This window comes from Xiphophorus hellerii, chromosome 11, assembly GCF_003331165.1.
Source record: "Xiphophorus hellerii strain 12219 chromosome 11, Xiphophorus_hellerii-4.1, whole genome shotgun sequence".
Classification (NCBI taxonomy): domain Eukaryota; kingdom Metazoa; phylum Chordata; class Actinopteri; order Cyprinodontiformes; family Poeciliidae; genus Xiphophorus; species Xiphophorus hellerii.
This window is the reverse complement of record NC_045682.1, coordinates 13,677,581-13,690,753: the sequence shown is the minus strand read 5'-3', so window position 1 is coordinate 13,690,753 and position 13,173 is coordinate 13,677,581. Positions and strand designations below refer to the sequence as shown.

The 13,173-nt window shown below is 39.7% G+C and overlaps 2 protein-coding genes across 2 annotated transcripts in view; one reads left to right on the top strand and one right to left on the bottom strand.

The window, feature by feature from the left end:
* The window catches only part of rb1 (retinoblastoma 1), a 33,918-nt gene that overhangs the window by 18,076 nt on the left and 2,669 nt on the right, over positions 1-13,173 (top strand). Inside the window, exons 18-22 of the mRNA XM_032576483.1 lie at positions 11,672-11,787; positions 12,045-12,202; positions 12,556-12,701; positions 12,799-12,903; positions 13,004-13,117. Coding sequence (XP_032432374.1) covers positions 11,672-11,787; positions 12,045-12,202; positions 12,556-12,701; positions 12,799-12,903; positions 13,004-13,117 — 639 coding nt within the window. The remainder of the gene's footprint in view (positions 1-11,671; positions 11,788-12,044; positions 12,203-12,555; positions 12,702-12,798; positions 12,904-13,003; positions 13,118-13,173) is intronic.
* On the bottom strand, positions 8,325-10,243 carry LOC116728395 (lysophosphatidic acid receptor 6-like). Its single transcript, XM_032576484.1, has one exon. The coding sequence runs from the start codon at positions 9,850-9,852 to the stop codon at positions 8,797-8,799; it is 1,056 nt and encodes a 351-aa protein (XP_032432375.1). The 5' UTR covers positions 9,853-10,243; the 3' UTR covers positions 8,325-8,796.

The following is a 13,173-nucleotide window of genomic DNA, read 5'->3' as shown; positions in this document are numbered from 1 at the left end:
CAGAAACCCCCCCCAGCTAGACCCAAACAGGAAGTGCAGCATGCCACAAAACACACGAATAAGAAATATGCCGTTCTTCAAAATAAAAGCATACGTTGACCACTAAGTGTGACTATTGGACCAAGGAAAAAGCAGGAAAATACAGTAAAATACAGTATTCCTTTTCCTAATGTCAATTTGGTAGCATAACTTATTTTATCACTCAATTTTAAACAGTTGTAGTAACCTAGGTTGCTACATGGGGGGTAACTATGGCAACCAGTGACAGTTTAAAAGACCACTGACTCTTTCTGCAGTCACGTTGCGCGCGCATCCGCCGTGTTAATAAAAAATCCATCAGACAAGCCCACTTTGAATATCGAAGGAAACTGTGACATCACAATGTGACATCACAATATAACTCCAAAGGCAGAATTCTGACATCACCAGCGATTATATAAACTCCTCACATCGATCTACTTTCATCACAGCCGTTTAGCAGCCGTTGTTGATACATTTCTCGTGAGAATTTATTTAGCAGTCCGCAGTAAGATTTTCAGCTTTGTTTGGTTCACATTTCTTTGGAGATTGACAGCAAGTTTAACGTGAAATCTTTACTGAGTTTATAGACAAGTGATTTTAGCTTAGTACCTAAAACAACCAAAGGTTATAATGGAGTCCAGCCAAAGTAGAGTCGAAGAGGTTGCATTCAACAACATTGTTGAAAGGGAAATAGAGCCACCCAAGCCACCCAAGCGTAACAAGAAGAAGAAGGTGTCATTTGCAGTCTGGTTGGAGCAGTACGCACCTGAGGAGCTGAAGACTTCTGCTGAAAAGATCAAACAGCAGGACGCTTCAGTGGTGATCGAAAATGAATCCATCGCCAAAGCACAGGAGACAGTAGATCAAAAAGGGGACAGACCGACACCAGAGAGTGAGTCCAATGAGAAGAACCAGGTACCATTTAAAACCTGGTCGGAGGAACACGTCCCCGTTGACCAGGCGATTTCTGCAGGAAATATTGAAAAGCAGAACAATTCACTGATCAGTGAAGAAGAGTCCACCGCTGGAGTGCAGGAGAAAATAGATATAGCAGAGAAGGAACAGCCCTCTAAGTCTAAGGAACAGCCACCAAGGATAAGGCGCAAAAAGATTAAAATGATACCATTTCAAATCTGGTTAGAGAAACATGCCCCTGCTGATCTAAAGATTTCAGCTGAAAGTACTGGAATGGAAGATGTTTCACTGGATACCAAACAGGAATCGATCCCCGTACTGCAGGAGATTCCAGAGAAGGAACAGCCCTCTAAGTCTGGTGCTGAAAATGTTATAAAGCAGGACACTTCTCTGCCTAAAGAAGAAGATGATCAGGAACATTCCTTAAAGAAGGATATTTGCGAAGAGGAACCTGTGATTTCTACAACACAGCTGGTCGGCGAAAACAAATCCATCTCCAAATCACAGGAGACAGTGGATCAAAAAGAGGACAGACCGACACCAGAGAGTGAGTCCAATGAGAAGAACCAGGTACCATTTAAAACCCGGTCGGAGGAACACATCCCCGTTGACCAAGCGATTTCTGCAGAGAGTATTGAAAAGCAGAACAATTCACAGGTCAGTGAAGAAGAGTCCACCGCTGGAGTGCAGAAGACAATAGATATAGCAGAGAAGGAACAGCCCTCTAAGTCTAAGGAACAGCCACCAAGGACAAGACGCAACAGGAAGAAAATGATACCATTTCAAATCTGGTTAGAGAAACATGCCCCTGCTGATCTAAAGATTTCAGCTGAAAGTACTGGAATGGAAGATGTTTCACTGGATACCAAACAGGAATCAATCCCCGTACTGCAGGAGATTCCAGAGAAGGAACAGCCCTCTAGGTCTGGTGCTGAAGATGTTATAAAGCAGGACACTTCTCTGCCTAAAGAAGAAGGTGATCAGGAAGATTCCTTAAAGAAGGAGACTTGCGAAGAGGAACCTGTGATTTCTACAACACAGCTGGTCGGTGAAAAGAAATCCATCTTCAAATCACAGGAGACAGTAGATCAAAAAGAGGACAGACCGACACCAGAAAGTGAGTCCAATGAGAAGAACCAGGTACCATTTAAAACCCGGTCGGAGGAACACGTCCCCGTTGACCAGGCGATTTCTGCAGGAAATATTGAAAAGCAGAACAATTCACTGGTCAGTGAAGAAGAGTCCACCGCTGGAGTGCAGAAGACAATAGATATAGCAGAGAAGGAACAGCCCTCTAAGTCTAAGGAACAGCCACCAAGGACAAGACGCAACAGGAAGAAAATGATACCATTTCAAATCTGGTTAGAGAAACATGCCCCTGCTGATCTAAAGATTTCAGCTGAAAGTACTGGAATGGAAGATGTTTCACTGGATACCAAACAGGAATCCGTGCTGCAGGAGATTCCAGAGAAGGAACAGCCCTCTAAGTCTGGCGCTGAAGATGTTATAAAGCAGGACACTTCTCTGCCTAAAGAAGAAGGTGATCAGGAAGATTCCTTAAAGAAGGATATTTGCGAAGAGGAACCTGTGATTTCTACAACACAGCTGGTCGGCGAAAACAAATCCATCTTCAAATCAGAGGAGACAGTGCATCAAAAAGAGGACAGACCGACACCAGAGAGTGAGTCCAATGAGAAGAATCAGGTACCATTTAATACCCGGTCGGAGGAACACGTCCCCCTTGACCAGGCGATTTCTGCAGAGAATATTGAAAAGCAGAACAATTCACTGGTCAGTGAAGAAGAGTCCACCGCTGGAGTGCAGGAGACAATAGATATAGCAGAGAAGGAACAGCCCTCTAAGTCTAAGGAACAACCACCAAGGACAAGGCGCAACAGGAAGAAAATGATACCATTTCAAATCTGGTTAGAGAAACATGCCCCTGCTGATCTAAAGATTTCAGCTGAAAGTACTGGAATGGAAGATGTTTCACTGGATACCAAACAGGAATCGATCCCCGTACTGCAGGAGATTCCAGAGAAGGAACAGCCCTCTAACTCTGGTGCTGAAAATGTTATAAAGCAGGACACTTCTCTGCCTAAAAAAGAAGGTGATCAGGAAGATTCCTTAAAGAAGGAGACTTGCGAAGAGGAACCTGTGATTTCTACAACACAGCTGGTCAGTGAAAAGAAATCCATCTCCAAATCTCAGAAGAAAGTGGATCAAAAAGAGAAGAAACAAACATCAAAGACGAAGCGCATCAAGAAGACTCCACTGTTATGGAAATCTTTCCCAGAGTCAGATGCTTGCATAGATCTTACATTTTTTACTGAAAACAATGACATCAATAATGGTCCTCTGCCGGAAAAACAAAATGATCAGGCAACTTTGCCCAGCACCGGAAATAAGACATTTTGGAAGATGCTCCCCAAGTCAGAACCTCGCATAGATGTAAGTTTTTTAGCTGAGAATATTGAAAAACAAAATGTTTCAATACCAGCACCAGAACATGATGAAGCAGCTTCCTTGAAAAAGGAAAGTTACTCCAAGAAGACAGTGATTTCTACAACACAGATAGCCACCAAAAAGGAATCCATCTTCACACCGCAGGAGACGCTCGATCAAAAAGGGGAGAAATATCCATCTACGGTTAAGCCCAAGGACAACATCCAAACAGAGAGTTTAACTGAGGTTCTTGATAATCTAACAGCAGAAAATCTTCAACTAGAGTGTTTACCTGAAATTCAGAATTTGACCCACTCTTCTGAAAACACAAGTCAGGCAAAGTGTACGTGTCTTGTCAAATCTAAGGAGTCTGAATTGGAATATATAGAAGTACAGAAATACTTAATGAATCAGCTTGAGGAGATGTTCAATATAAATCAGAAACTAAACGCTAAACTTAAACAGCAGAAAGATCTGATGAGGAAAAGACTCTCAGAAAGAAAACAAAGCAACAAATCAATGGTTTCTGTTCAAACTCAGACCGATTACCAAGACACCCCAAAGCAGAAAGCAGTCAGTTATCAATCTGCTTCAATACAAACGGAGATGGATGTACAAGAAAACAGCTATCAATTAAAACCAGTCCGTCACACGATTTCAACTCAAACTGAGATGGATGTGTTGGAAACCAGATCTCAATTCAAACCAGATTATCAAACAATTTCAACGCAGACTGAGCTCTTTTTATTGCTAAGAAAACAGCCGTCTGAAATACAAATGAATGGGAATCAGGATCAGCAGACCAAGCTATTCAAGAGATTTACAGGTAAGAACAGGAGAGAGTCACCAATGAAAGCTGCCTCTGAACAGGAGGCCCTCGGTAATGAAAAGGTTTCTGGAGCAAACAGTGAGAAACAAGACATTTCAGTACCAGAAGTAATTGGGGATCAGACAGCTACCAGCACAAATGATATTCACGCAAATGAAATTGGGAAACCACAGGAAGCGATCGAAGAAGAGACGGTCTCTAAAATTCAACAAAATGGGGACCATCAAGATGAGAAAAAGCCGTCAAAGAAATCTGACCGTAGGAACAAGAGAAAGTCAACAATGAGAGCAGCCTCTGAGCTGGAGACCCTCAATAATGATAAAGTATCTGGAGAAAACAATGAACAACTAGAAGTTTCTATACCAGAAACAGTTGAGGATCAGACAGGCACCATTAAAAACGAGATTCATACAGAAGAAACAGTGATCTCTAAAGTACAGCAGATCACTGAAAAAGAAATGGTCTCTGAGACCCAACAAAATGGGAACCAGCAAGATGAGAAAAAGCCATTAAAGAAATCTAACCGTAAGAACAAGAGAAAGTCAGCAATGAGAGCAGCCTCTGATTTGAAAGCTATCACTAATGAAAACATTTCTGGAGAACAAAGGGAACAAGAAGTTTCGATACCAGAAATAGTTGGAGATCAGACAGCTACCATTGTAATAGAGATTGATAGAAATGAAGCAGTGACTGGTAAACCACAGCAGATCATTGAAGAAGAATCGGTCTCCACAGCACAAAAAAACTTTGACCAGCAAGATGAGAAAAAGCCATCAAAGCAACCTAAATGTAAGAACAAGAGAAAGTCAGCAATAAAAGCAGCCTCTGAGTCGGAGACCCTCAACACTGATAAAGAATCTGGAGAAAACAGTGAACAACTAGAAGTTTCCATACCAGGAACGGTTGAGGATCAGAAAGCTATACTCAAAAATGAGATTCATATGATTGAAACAGTCATTGCTAAACTTGAGCAGGCAATCAAAGAAGCAACGGTCTCTCAGATCCAACAAAATGGGGACCATCATGATGAGAAAAAGCCAATAAAGAAATCTAAACATAAGAACAAGAGAAAGGCTGCCTCTGAGCTGGAGACCCTCAATAAAGAAAACATTTCTGGAAAAAACATTGAACAAGAAGAAGTTTCTGTACCAGAAACTGTTGGGGATCAGACAGTTGCCATCATAAATGACATTGATATGATTGAAACAGTTATCTCTAGCCCCCAGCAAATCTCAGCAGAGCTAATCATCTCCGAAACACAGCAAAATGGGGATAATGAAGAGAAGAAAAGGTCATCAAAGAAATCAAAACGTAAGAACAAGAGAAAATTAGCAATGAAAGCTGATTCTGCATTGAAAGCTGTCAGTAATGAAATAATTTCTGGAGAAAACACAGAACAAGTTTCAATACAGGAAGTAGTTGGGGATCAAACAGTTACCATCATAACTGAGATTCATACGAATGAAACGGTGATTGGTAAACAACAGCAGGTGACTGAAGACGAAACGGTCCCTGAAACACAACGAATTTTGGACCAGCCAGATGAGACAAGGCCATTGATTAAATCTAAATGTGAGAAAAACAGAAAGATGGCAATGAAAATTGAACTGGAAACCATTATAAACCCAACAGAGACAGTCCAAAACATTAAGACACCAAAAATTGATTTTGAAATAATACCAGAGATCCCCCAGACGGCTTTTGAGCAAATACAGACAAAACCTGGCAAGGTTTCAGGAGATGTAACAGGTAAGGTTCCCATAGTTTCCACAGAAGGGGAGAGTGGTCTAATGAAAAATCAGAGTACATCCAATCCACAGATAAAGGTTACAGTAAAAGAAGATGTAATCCAAGCAACATCTCAGGAATTAGACCCTCAAGTAGCAGAAGAGTCAGCTGAACAGAACGATATCGCTGAACAAGAAGAGAGCCCCAGAAAAAAGATTTCACTGTGGAAGCGTCTCAAAAAGGCTTTATCTCCGACATCTCTGCGCAAGTTCAAAGACAGATGTAAAGTCCATCCAGCATAGACATCACTTTACGTCTGTAGTATATTAGATTTGAAAGGGAGGTGGGGCCACGTGTGGGTTGGGTGATTGGCGATAATTGGAAAAAGAGCTACTGTTGTTATTAATTGGACATTTTAATATTAAAAAGCCAGGACTGCACGGTGGGAAACGTCTCCCCGTGTAGGTGTGGGTTCACTCCGGGTGCTCCGGCTTCCCCCACGTTCAACAACATCAGTACTCATGTTCATCCAGTGTAAGATTTTATTTCTAATTCTAAACAGAAAATAAGACAACCACATTTATTAATTAAAGGGAGATTTGGGAAAAAAAATGTAAACAATGAGCAACAGAAAGAGCCTATTAGAAGTCTAAACCTATACAAATTGGGAAAAATGTTAAAAACTATTTATCTTTCTGGGCAAGATATAAATATCTAAATCTAAATGTATCTATATAAATAGATAAAGATAGATAACTCTCTCTCTCTCTCTGTATATATATATATATATATATATCTACATATCTATCTATCTATCTATCTATCTATCTATCTATCTATCGATATCTACATATCTATATATCTCTATATATATAGATATATATATATCTACATATGTAGATATATGTATATATATATGAGATATATCTATATATATATATATATATATATAGATATACATGTCTCTGTATAAAGAGTAGAGAGATATGTCTCTCTAAACATATATAAATCTCTCTCTCATATATACATATATATAGTATAGATATATACATATATATAGTATAGATATATATCTATATATAGTATAGATATATATCTATATATAGTATAGATATATATCTATATAAAGTATAGATATATATCTATACTGTATATATGTATATATATATGTCTCTCTGTCTATAAATATATATAAATCTATATATATCTACATAGGATATCAATCTAAATATCTATAAATCTACCCCTCTCTATATTTATAGGGAGAGATGTAGATATATAGATGTTGATATGTAGACATGGATATAGATATCTCTCTCATATATATGGGCAAGATATAAATATCTAAATCTAAATTTATCTATATAAACAGATAAAGATAGATAAGATAGATATCTATATCTAAATTTCTATATATATATATATATATACAGTATATATATGTATATATACTGTATATATATGTATATATATCTATATATATATCACAGATTTCATTGAAACCTATATTTCACTCTAAATACTTATGGCACAGCTGCTTCCTTCCTCACTGTGTTTTGTGAACATTTTCACCTCAGGAGGCATGCTTTGGCTCGCATGCTTTGGTTTCTCTGTCACTGGAGACGATGAGTCTATTCTTGTTTGCATAGACCCTCAGGCCAAGCCGTTCAACAAAAAAAATGCAGTAATGCTCAGTCTTGCTGTGCAAACCTGCACAAGGTGGAGCAAATATTTCACAAGCTCCACGGTATTTTGTTTGAAAAGAGCCATGGTTTCATTGGCAGGCGGCCCCAAAGCACTTCACACTACATTCAGCCATTTACACATTCATGCACACCCCCACACGCTGAATTAAATCCAAGCTAAGAACATTTTAATGTGACATATTTAAGATATTTAAGGTCCTTTCTATATGGCCATCTGGAAGTGTAATTGGGCAGGTCCAAATTAATCATGTTCACATTGTTTGTAAAGGCTTCAGCCAAAGGCCGCGCCTGAAATGTTTCTTCAGAATCATTGGCACTGTTGTGGCTAAACTCTAACTGCACATAGAGAATGTGAATTTAAATTTCAACAATTTCTGGGTATAGAAAAAAAATATGAAAAGACTAGATGTTTCCTGATTTTATATTTTTGTTCCATTGTCTGAAAGTTTTAATGTATCATCTTAGCCTGTAGTTTTGCAAGTTCTGTTATGAAGCCTGGCTGTGACTGCCATAAATTAATCATACTCTTCTGTAATTGCAATTGGTCTGCAAAAGTATGGGATTTTCACTAGAACTGTTATGTTTGGACCCTCGATACACAACGTGGTATTAACCAGTAAGACAAATATGCTCACTTTACACCACCTTATTCAGTTAAAAAATCAAGTTCAACTCGAATCTTAAATAAAATAGAAGTTGTTTTATTTACTCAATTTGTAATTCATTACGAAGCATGCTACGTTGTAAGGTTCACATTGGGCTTAATGTGACTACAGAATACACAAATGACTACAAATGTCATACTACATCACCTTAAAAGAGCAATAATTCTGGTTCAGCTCTTATAAATAAAATTACAGACACAACATCACATGTGCGACAATTATTTAGAGCATGTAAATTGGTCATTTACACACCCATTTCCCAGGTATAAGCTGTTATATAAAAAGTTGCAACACACCGTTCTTCTGTTTTATTGCTTCCTAGGGATCATCATCCTTAATCTCAGTCTAAAGTCTGGTGTATTCTGTTTAGAGTAACTCCTTATTACTATATTTGTTTGGACTTCAAAGTCACTGTGCTTCAATTCAAGTTTTACAAATACCAACTCTACTTGTTGGGTTACTGCTCATATTAACAGTATAGCTGTCATCAAACAGTCGACTCGTTTATTTTGGATCTGATGCCCGTTGATGGTGCCCTCGTGATTGCCGTATTTGAACTGGTTTGTGAGCTGTCTGTTTGCAGTTTGTGAAATAGTCTGGTCCCGTGATACCAAACTGTCGACTTTCGCTTGAAGGAGCTTTGAATTGTCTCTGAAGTGAAGTAGTAAACAACTGGATCAAAGCAGCAGTTGGTCACTGCTATGCAGAGAGCTATGGGGTAGATAGTTCTGACCACATCCTCTGCATTGCACCCCTGTAAGACTTTGGTGCGCACCATCGCGTAGAAGATGAGATTAACGTTGTACGGAATGAAACAGAAGCAGAATATGAGCAGATGCACGATGACCATCCTCAAGACCTTCGCCTTGTTGAGGCTCCCCCCGCGGCTGATTGTGTGAGGATTCTTCAGCGTCCGTAACACCATCACCGAGCAAAATATGTTGAGCATCAGTGGTAGGATGAAACCCACGGTCTCAATAAAAACCACCACCTTCGACAGCTCAGTCTTCCACTGATTTTTCGAGTAGTTCTCGAAGCAGAATTTTGAGTCGTTAGAATTGGTGTTTGCTTCTGAGGTGGTGTCCAGGTATAGCCCAATGGGTATACTACCAGAGAGAACCACTACCCATACCCCTAAGCAGGCCAGCTTGGCGTTCCTCTTTGTGCGGATCCTCTGGGATCGGAATGGGTGCACAATGGCTAGAAAGCGGTCCATGCTGATGCAGGTGAGGAAGAGGATGCTGCCGTACATGTTGGTATAGAACAGGGAAACGGAAATCTTGCAGAGGACGCCGCCAAACATCCAGTTTCGTTTGATGAAGTACACAATCCGAAAAGGCAGGCTTAGGACGAAGAGGGTGTCCGAGACCACAAGGTTCATCATGTATGTGGTGGTCTCATTCCGTACTTTCAGTGTACAAAGAAAGATGTACGCCGCTATTACGTTGAATAAAAGTCCCACTGCAAACACCAGGCTGAAGACCACGCTGTATAGAGGGTACTTGAAGTCATCATTTTTCTCACAGCTGCTGCTGCTGTTCATGTTTAGATCCTGCTTGTCAGTTTAAAATCTTCAAAAAATAATACTCTCTTTGCCCTTAATTTTTTCTCTTAATCCTATGCTCAACAGGCAGGAAAAAGCTTCAGCTGTGTAAATTACCTTCTTTTGTCTTCCAGAGTCTTTTATTTTCTCTTTGTGAAATATTTCTATTGTCCACTTGGAAAAAAAAGAATAAGTGTGGTGTCCTCTTCACCGTCTCTCTCAGTAGAGTGGTTTAATCCCTTTAGAAAGAAGAATCATGTGTTTCTCGTCAGCTCTGTGAACAGTCGAGTGGCTCTTCCCCTCATGTTCTTCCGTCTGTTCCTGCAGCGGGCACATGGCGATTGTTAACTCTAGTCTTGGTTTACTGTAAATCATAAAATCACACAGCTGTCTGCACATATGTAGCTCGCAGGAGGAACTGGTTGGACAGTTAGGGCAGGGAGGAGCCAAAGTCCTCCCTCTGATACAGGGACACTAATAAGCACTGACACATTTGGAAACCTAACATTTGCATCTATCACAATCAGTTCTGTCTGTGTTATAACAAAGATAAGGTCATGCTTTAGTTTTTTTGTCAGAAGAAATAGTATAGATGTGTTGTCTGAAGACATTTGAACCAAATTACTTACTAAACCTGCTGAAAGTTTGACTGTAATGATATATTGTAATGTATGTTATTGAAGCCATAAAACAGTTTGTGCTTTTGAAATTTCAGTGATGTCAGCAGGGCGTGACATAATGTTCTAGTGGCACGTCTGTGCTGGTTTGAGCTATTTCTATTACCACACGCTTACCCTCTACTCCCTTTTTATGATGCTCTAGTTTTGTACTGTTTTGGTGCATAATAATAATAATACCACAATTCTCTAACTAAACTAATGTTCTTAATGAAATTACCAAGTGTTAAAGCTCGGATGTGTGTAGGGGTGAACTTACCTGTGTCAATGTACCTACAGTTGGGAGTGTCTTGTGTCAACATGGTACGAGAAACAGATGTTTTCTATTCATAGATATTTTTGAGTTGGTTTTTTTTTAATAACAATTTTGCAAGGGAAATTTGTTTTTGTCCAACTTATCACAATATTGAAGAAAGCTGCAAATAAAAATATATGCTACATCACTTTGAAATCTCAAGAGTTGAGTGTAGTTTGTTGTTCATGATAAAAAAAATAAACACTTGTATTTGTGAATTAATTAAACCAAAGTACGTGAATATGGTAGCATCATGCGGGTGGCGTGTTTTACTAAAGTCGGTGGAACGACAAAGAAAGACTACCTCCAAACTCTTAAAAATCATTTCAGATCACTTTCCAAATGAATCCAGATATGTCCTAAAACTAGTTTGCAAACTAACATTCAGATCTCTTACCTTTATTATAAAATATTTGTGAACTTTGTGGCAAATAACCCAGCTAATTCAAATAAACTACCATTTCTTTTCATAACAGTAGTCCAGCATCCTACCAGCATCATACCATAGGTATTGTTGCTAGCAACAACACCCATTAAACGTGTGAATGCTTTGAAGATATTAAACTCTATCAAAGTACATGGAGACACAAAGCTTTTGCTTACTGTGCGCTTTGTTGCCCGAACAATTTATCAGGTTATTACGTAACACTTATACAGAGAGCAGAGTTTTAACAGATGGTGAGTAAATATTCTTTGATCACATGCAGGAAGATTTTAGAGCAGCACTGTAATTAGACTTTCTCCTTTAAATGAACTGGTGTGAGATACATTAATCAATGTGGAGAGCAGCGATTCTTTGCATGAACAAGATGCACAAAGTTGAAGGTAAATGTCTGTGTCTTTGCAGGGCTCTCCGCTGTTTGAGCTTCTGAAACAGGAGCATGCGAGCGCAGCAGCGGAGCCGGTGGAGACTCCAGCCAGTTTCAGCCAGCCGCTGCAGCACAGCCACACCGCCGCGGACCTGTAAGTTGTCACACTACCAATCTGATTTTGACTTCTTGTGAAACAGAGCCCAAAAACGTTTAGACTATTACAAAACCACTATGAATCATAAATGCCGTTATAGGGGTTGGTCAATTCCATGAGTCATAACAAGTTTCCTCTCCACACAGCGGTGAAGCTTTATCAGTGTTTAGATTATCATTAAAGTGGAAAGTTTTTGACTCCGTTTCGATACTTTGACAAACTCCTCCCTCTGTTTTCTGTATTGCATGTTGCAGATATCTCACACCAACACGCCCAGGCTCGCGGGTCTTGCCTCCTGATTCCCCGGCCACGCCTCCCCAGCAGCCCGCTGCTTCTCAGTCCACCTCCCAGGCGCCCTGCCAAGCTCCGAGGCAGCCAAAGTCTAACTCCCTCAGTCTCTTCTATAAAAAATGTAAGATGCGCTTTAGTCGTTTTGATCATTCTTTTATAAGGATGGCTGTGGTACTGCCTCCTTGGCAAATGTTAACATATCACTTGAGTTCATGTACGAAAGGGGTTATTACAGAATCCAGCCAGTGAAACTGATTAATAGATCTGAAATTACATTCGTCTCAAATTTTATTATAAAGAAAATTTTAAAAGGTGATACCCCATTCAACTTTTTGTGGTTGTATTATGACTTGATGCAAAAGGTTGAATACAAATCGTGTTCAGCTAAACACTGTAGCTGCCAGTTTAACACACTGATTGCCTCCTATCACCCACTTTTCTCCTATCACTTATTTATTTTATTTTTATTTGTAGTGTACCGCCTGGCCTATACAAGGCTAAAGACTCTCTGCTCATATCTGCTGTCCTCTCACCCTGAACTGGAGCCCATAATATGGACCCTGTTTCAGTACACCCTGCAGCATGAGTATGAGCTGATGAGAGACCGCCACCTGGACCAGGTACTAAAGCGGAGTGAAGTTCCCATTAATTCACTTTCTGAGTTACTTTCATCTTTCTCCAACTTCTATGTTTTTTTTCCCTTTCTTTCTTATTCAGCTGATGATGTCGGCCATGTACGCCATATGCAAAGTGAAGAGTGTCGATCTGCGCTTCAAGTCCATCGTTTCGGCCTACAAGAACATGACAAACACCAACCAGGAGGTGATGCAGCCTGACAAACATTCTACGCTGCTGACGCAAACTTGTTTAAAGTTAAAATTATGACACACTAAACCCTCAACTGTTACTCCGACTTCTGCAGACCTTTAAGAACGTGCTGATCACCGAGGGCCACTATGACTCCATTATTGTCTTCTACAACCAAGTGTTCATGCAGAAGTTAAAAACGAATATCCTGCAACATGCGTCCATCAGGGTGAGACATCACAAGTCACAATTACAGCAAAGTTTTTATAAAAATAATTTCAGAAA

What these genes read in the sequence shown, in the direction of transcription:
- LOC116728395 (XM_032576484.1), bottom strand. Translation starts at nt 9,852, where the DNA reads ATGAACAGCAGCAGCAGCTGTGAGAAAAATGATGACTTCAAGTACCCT.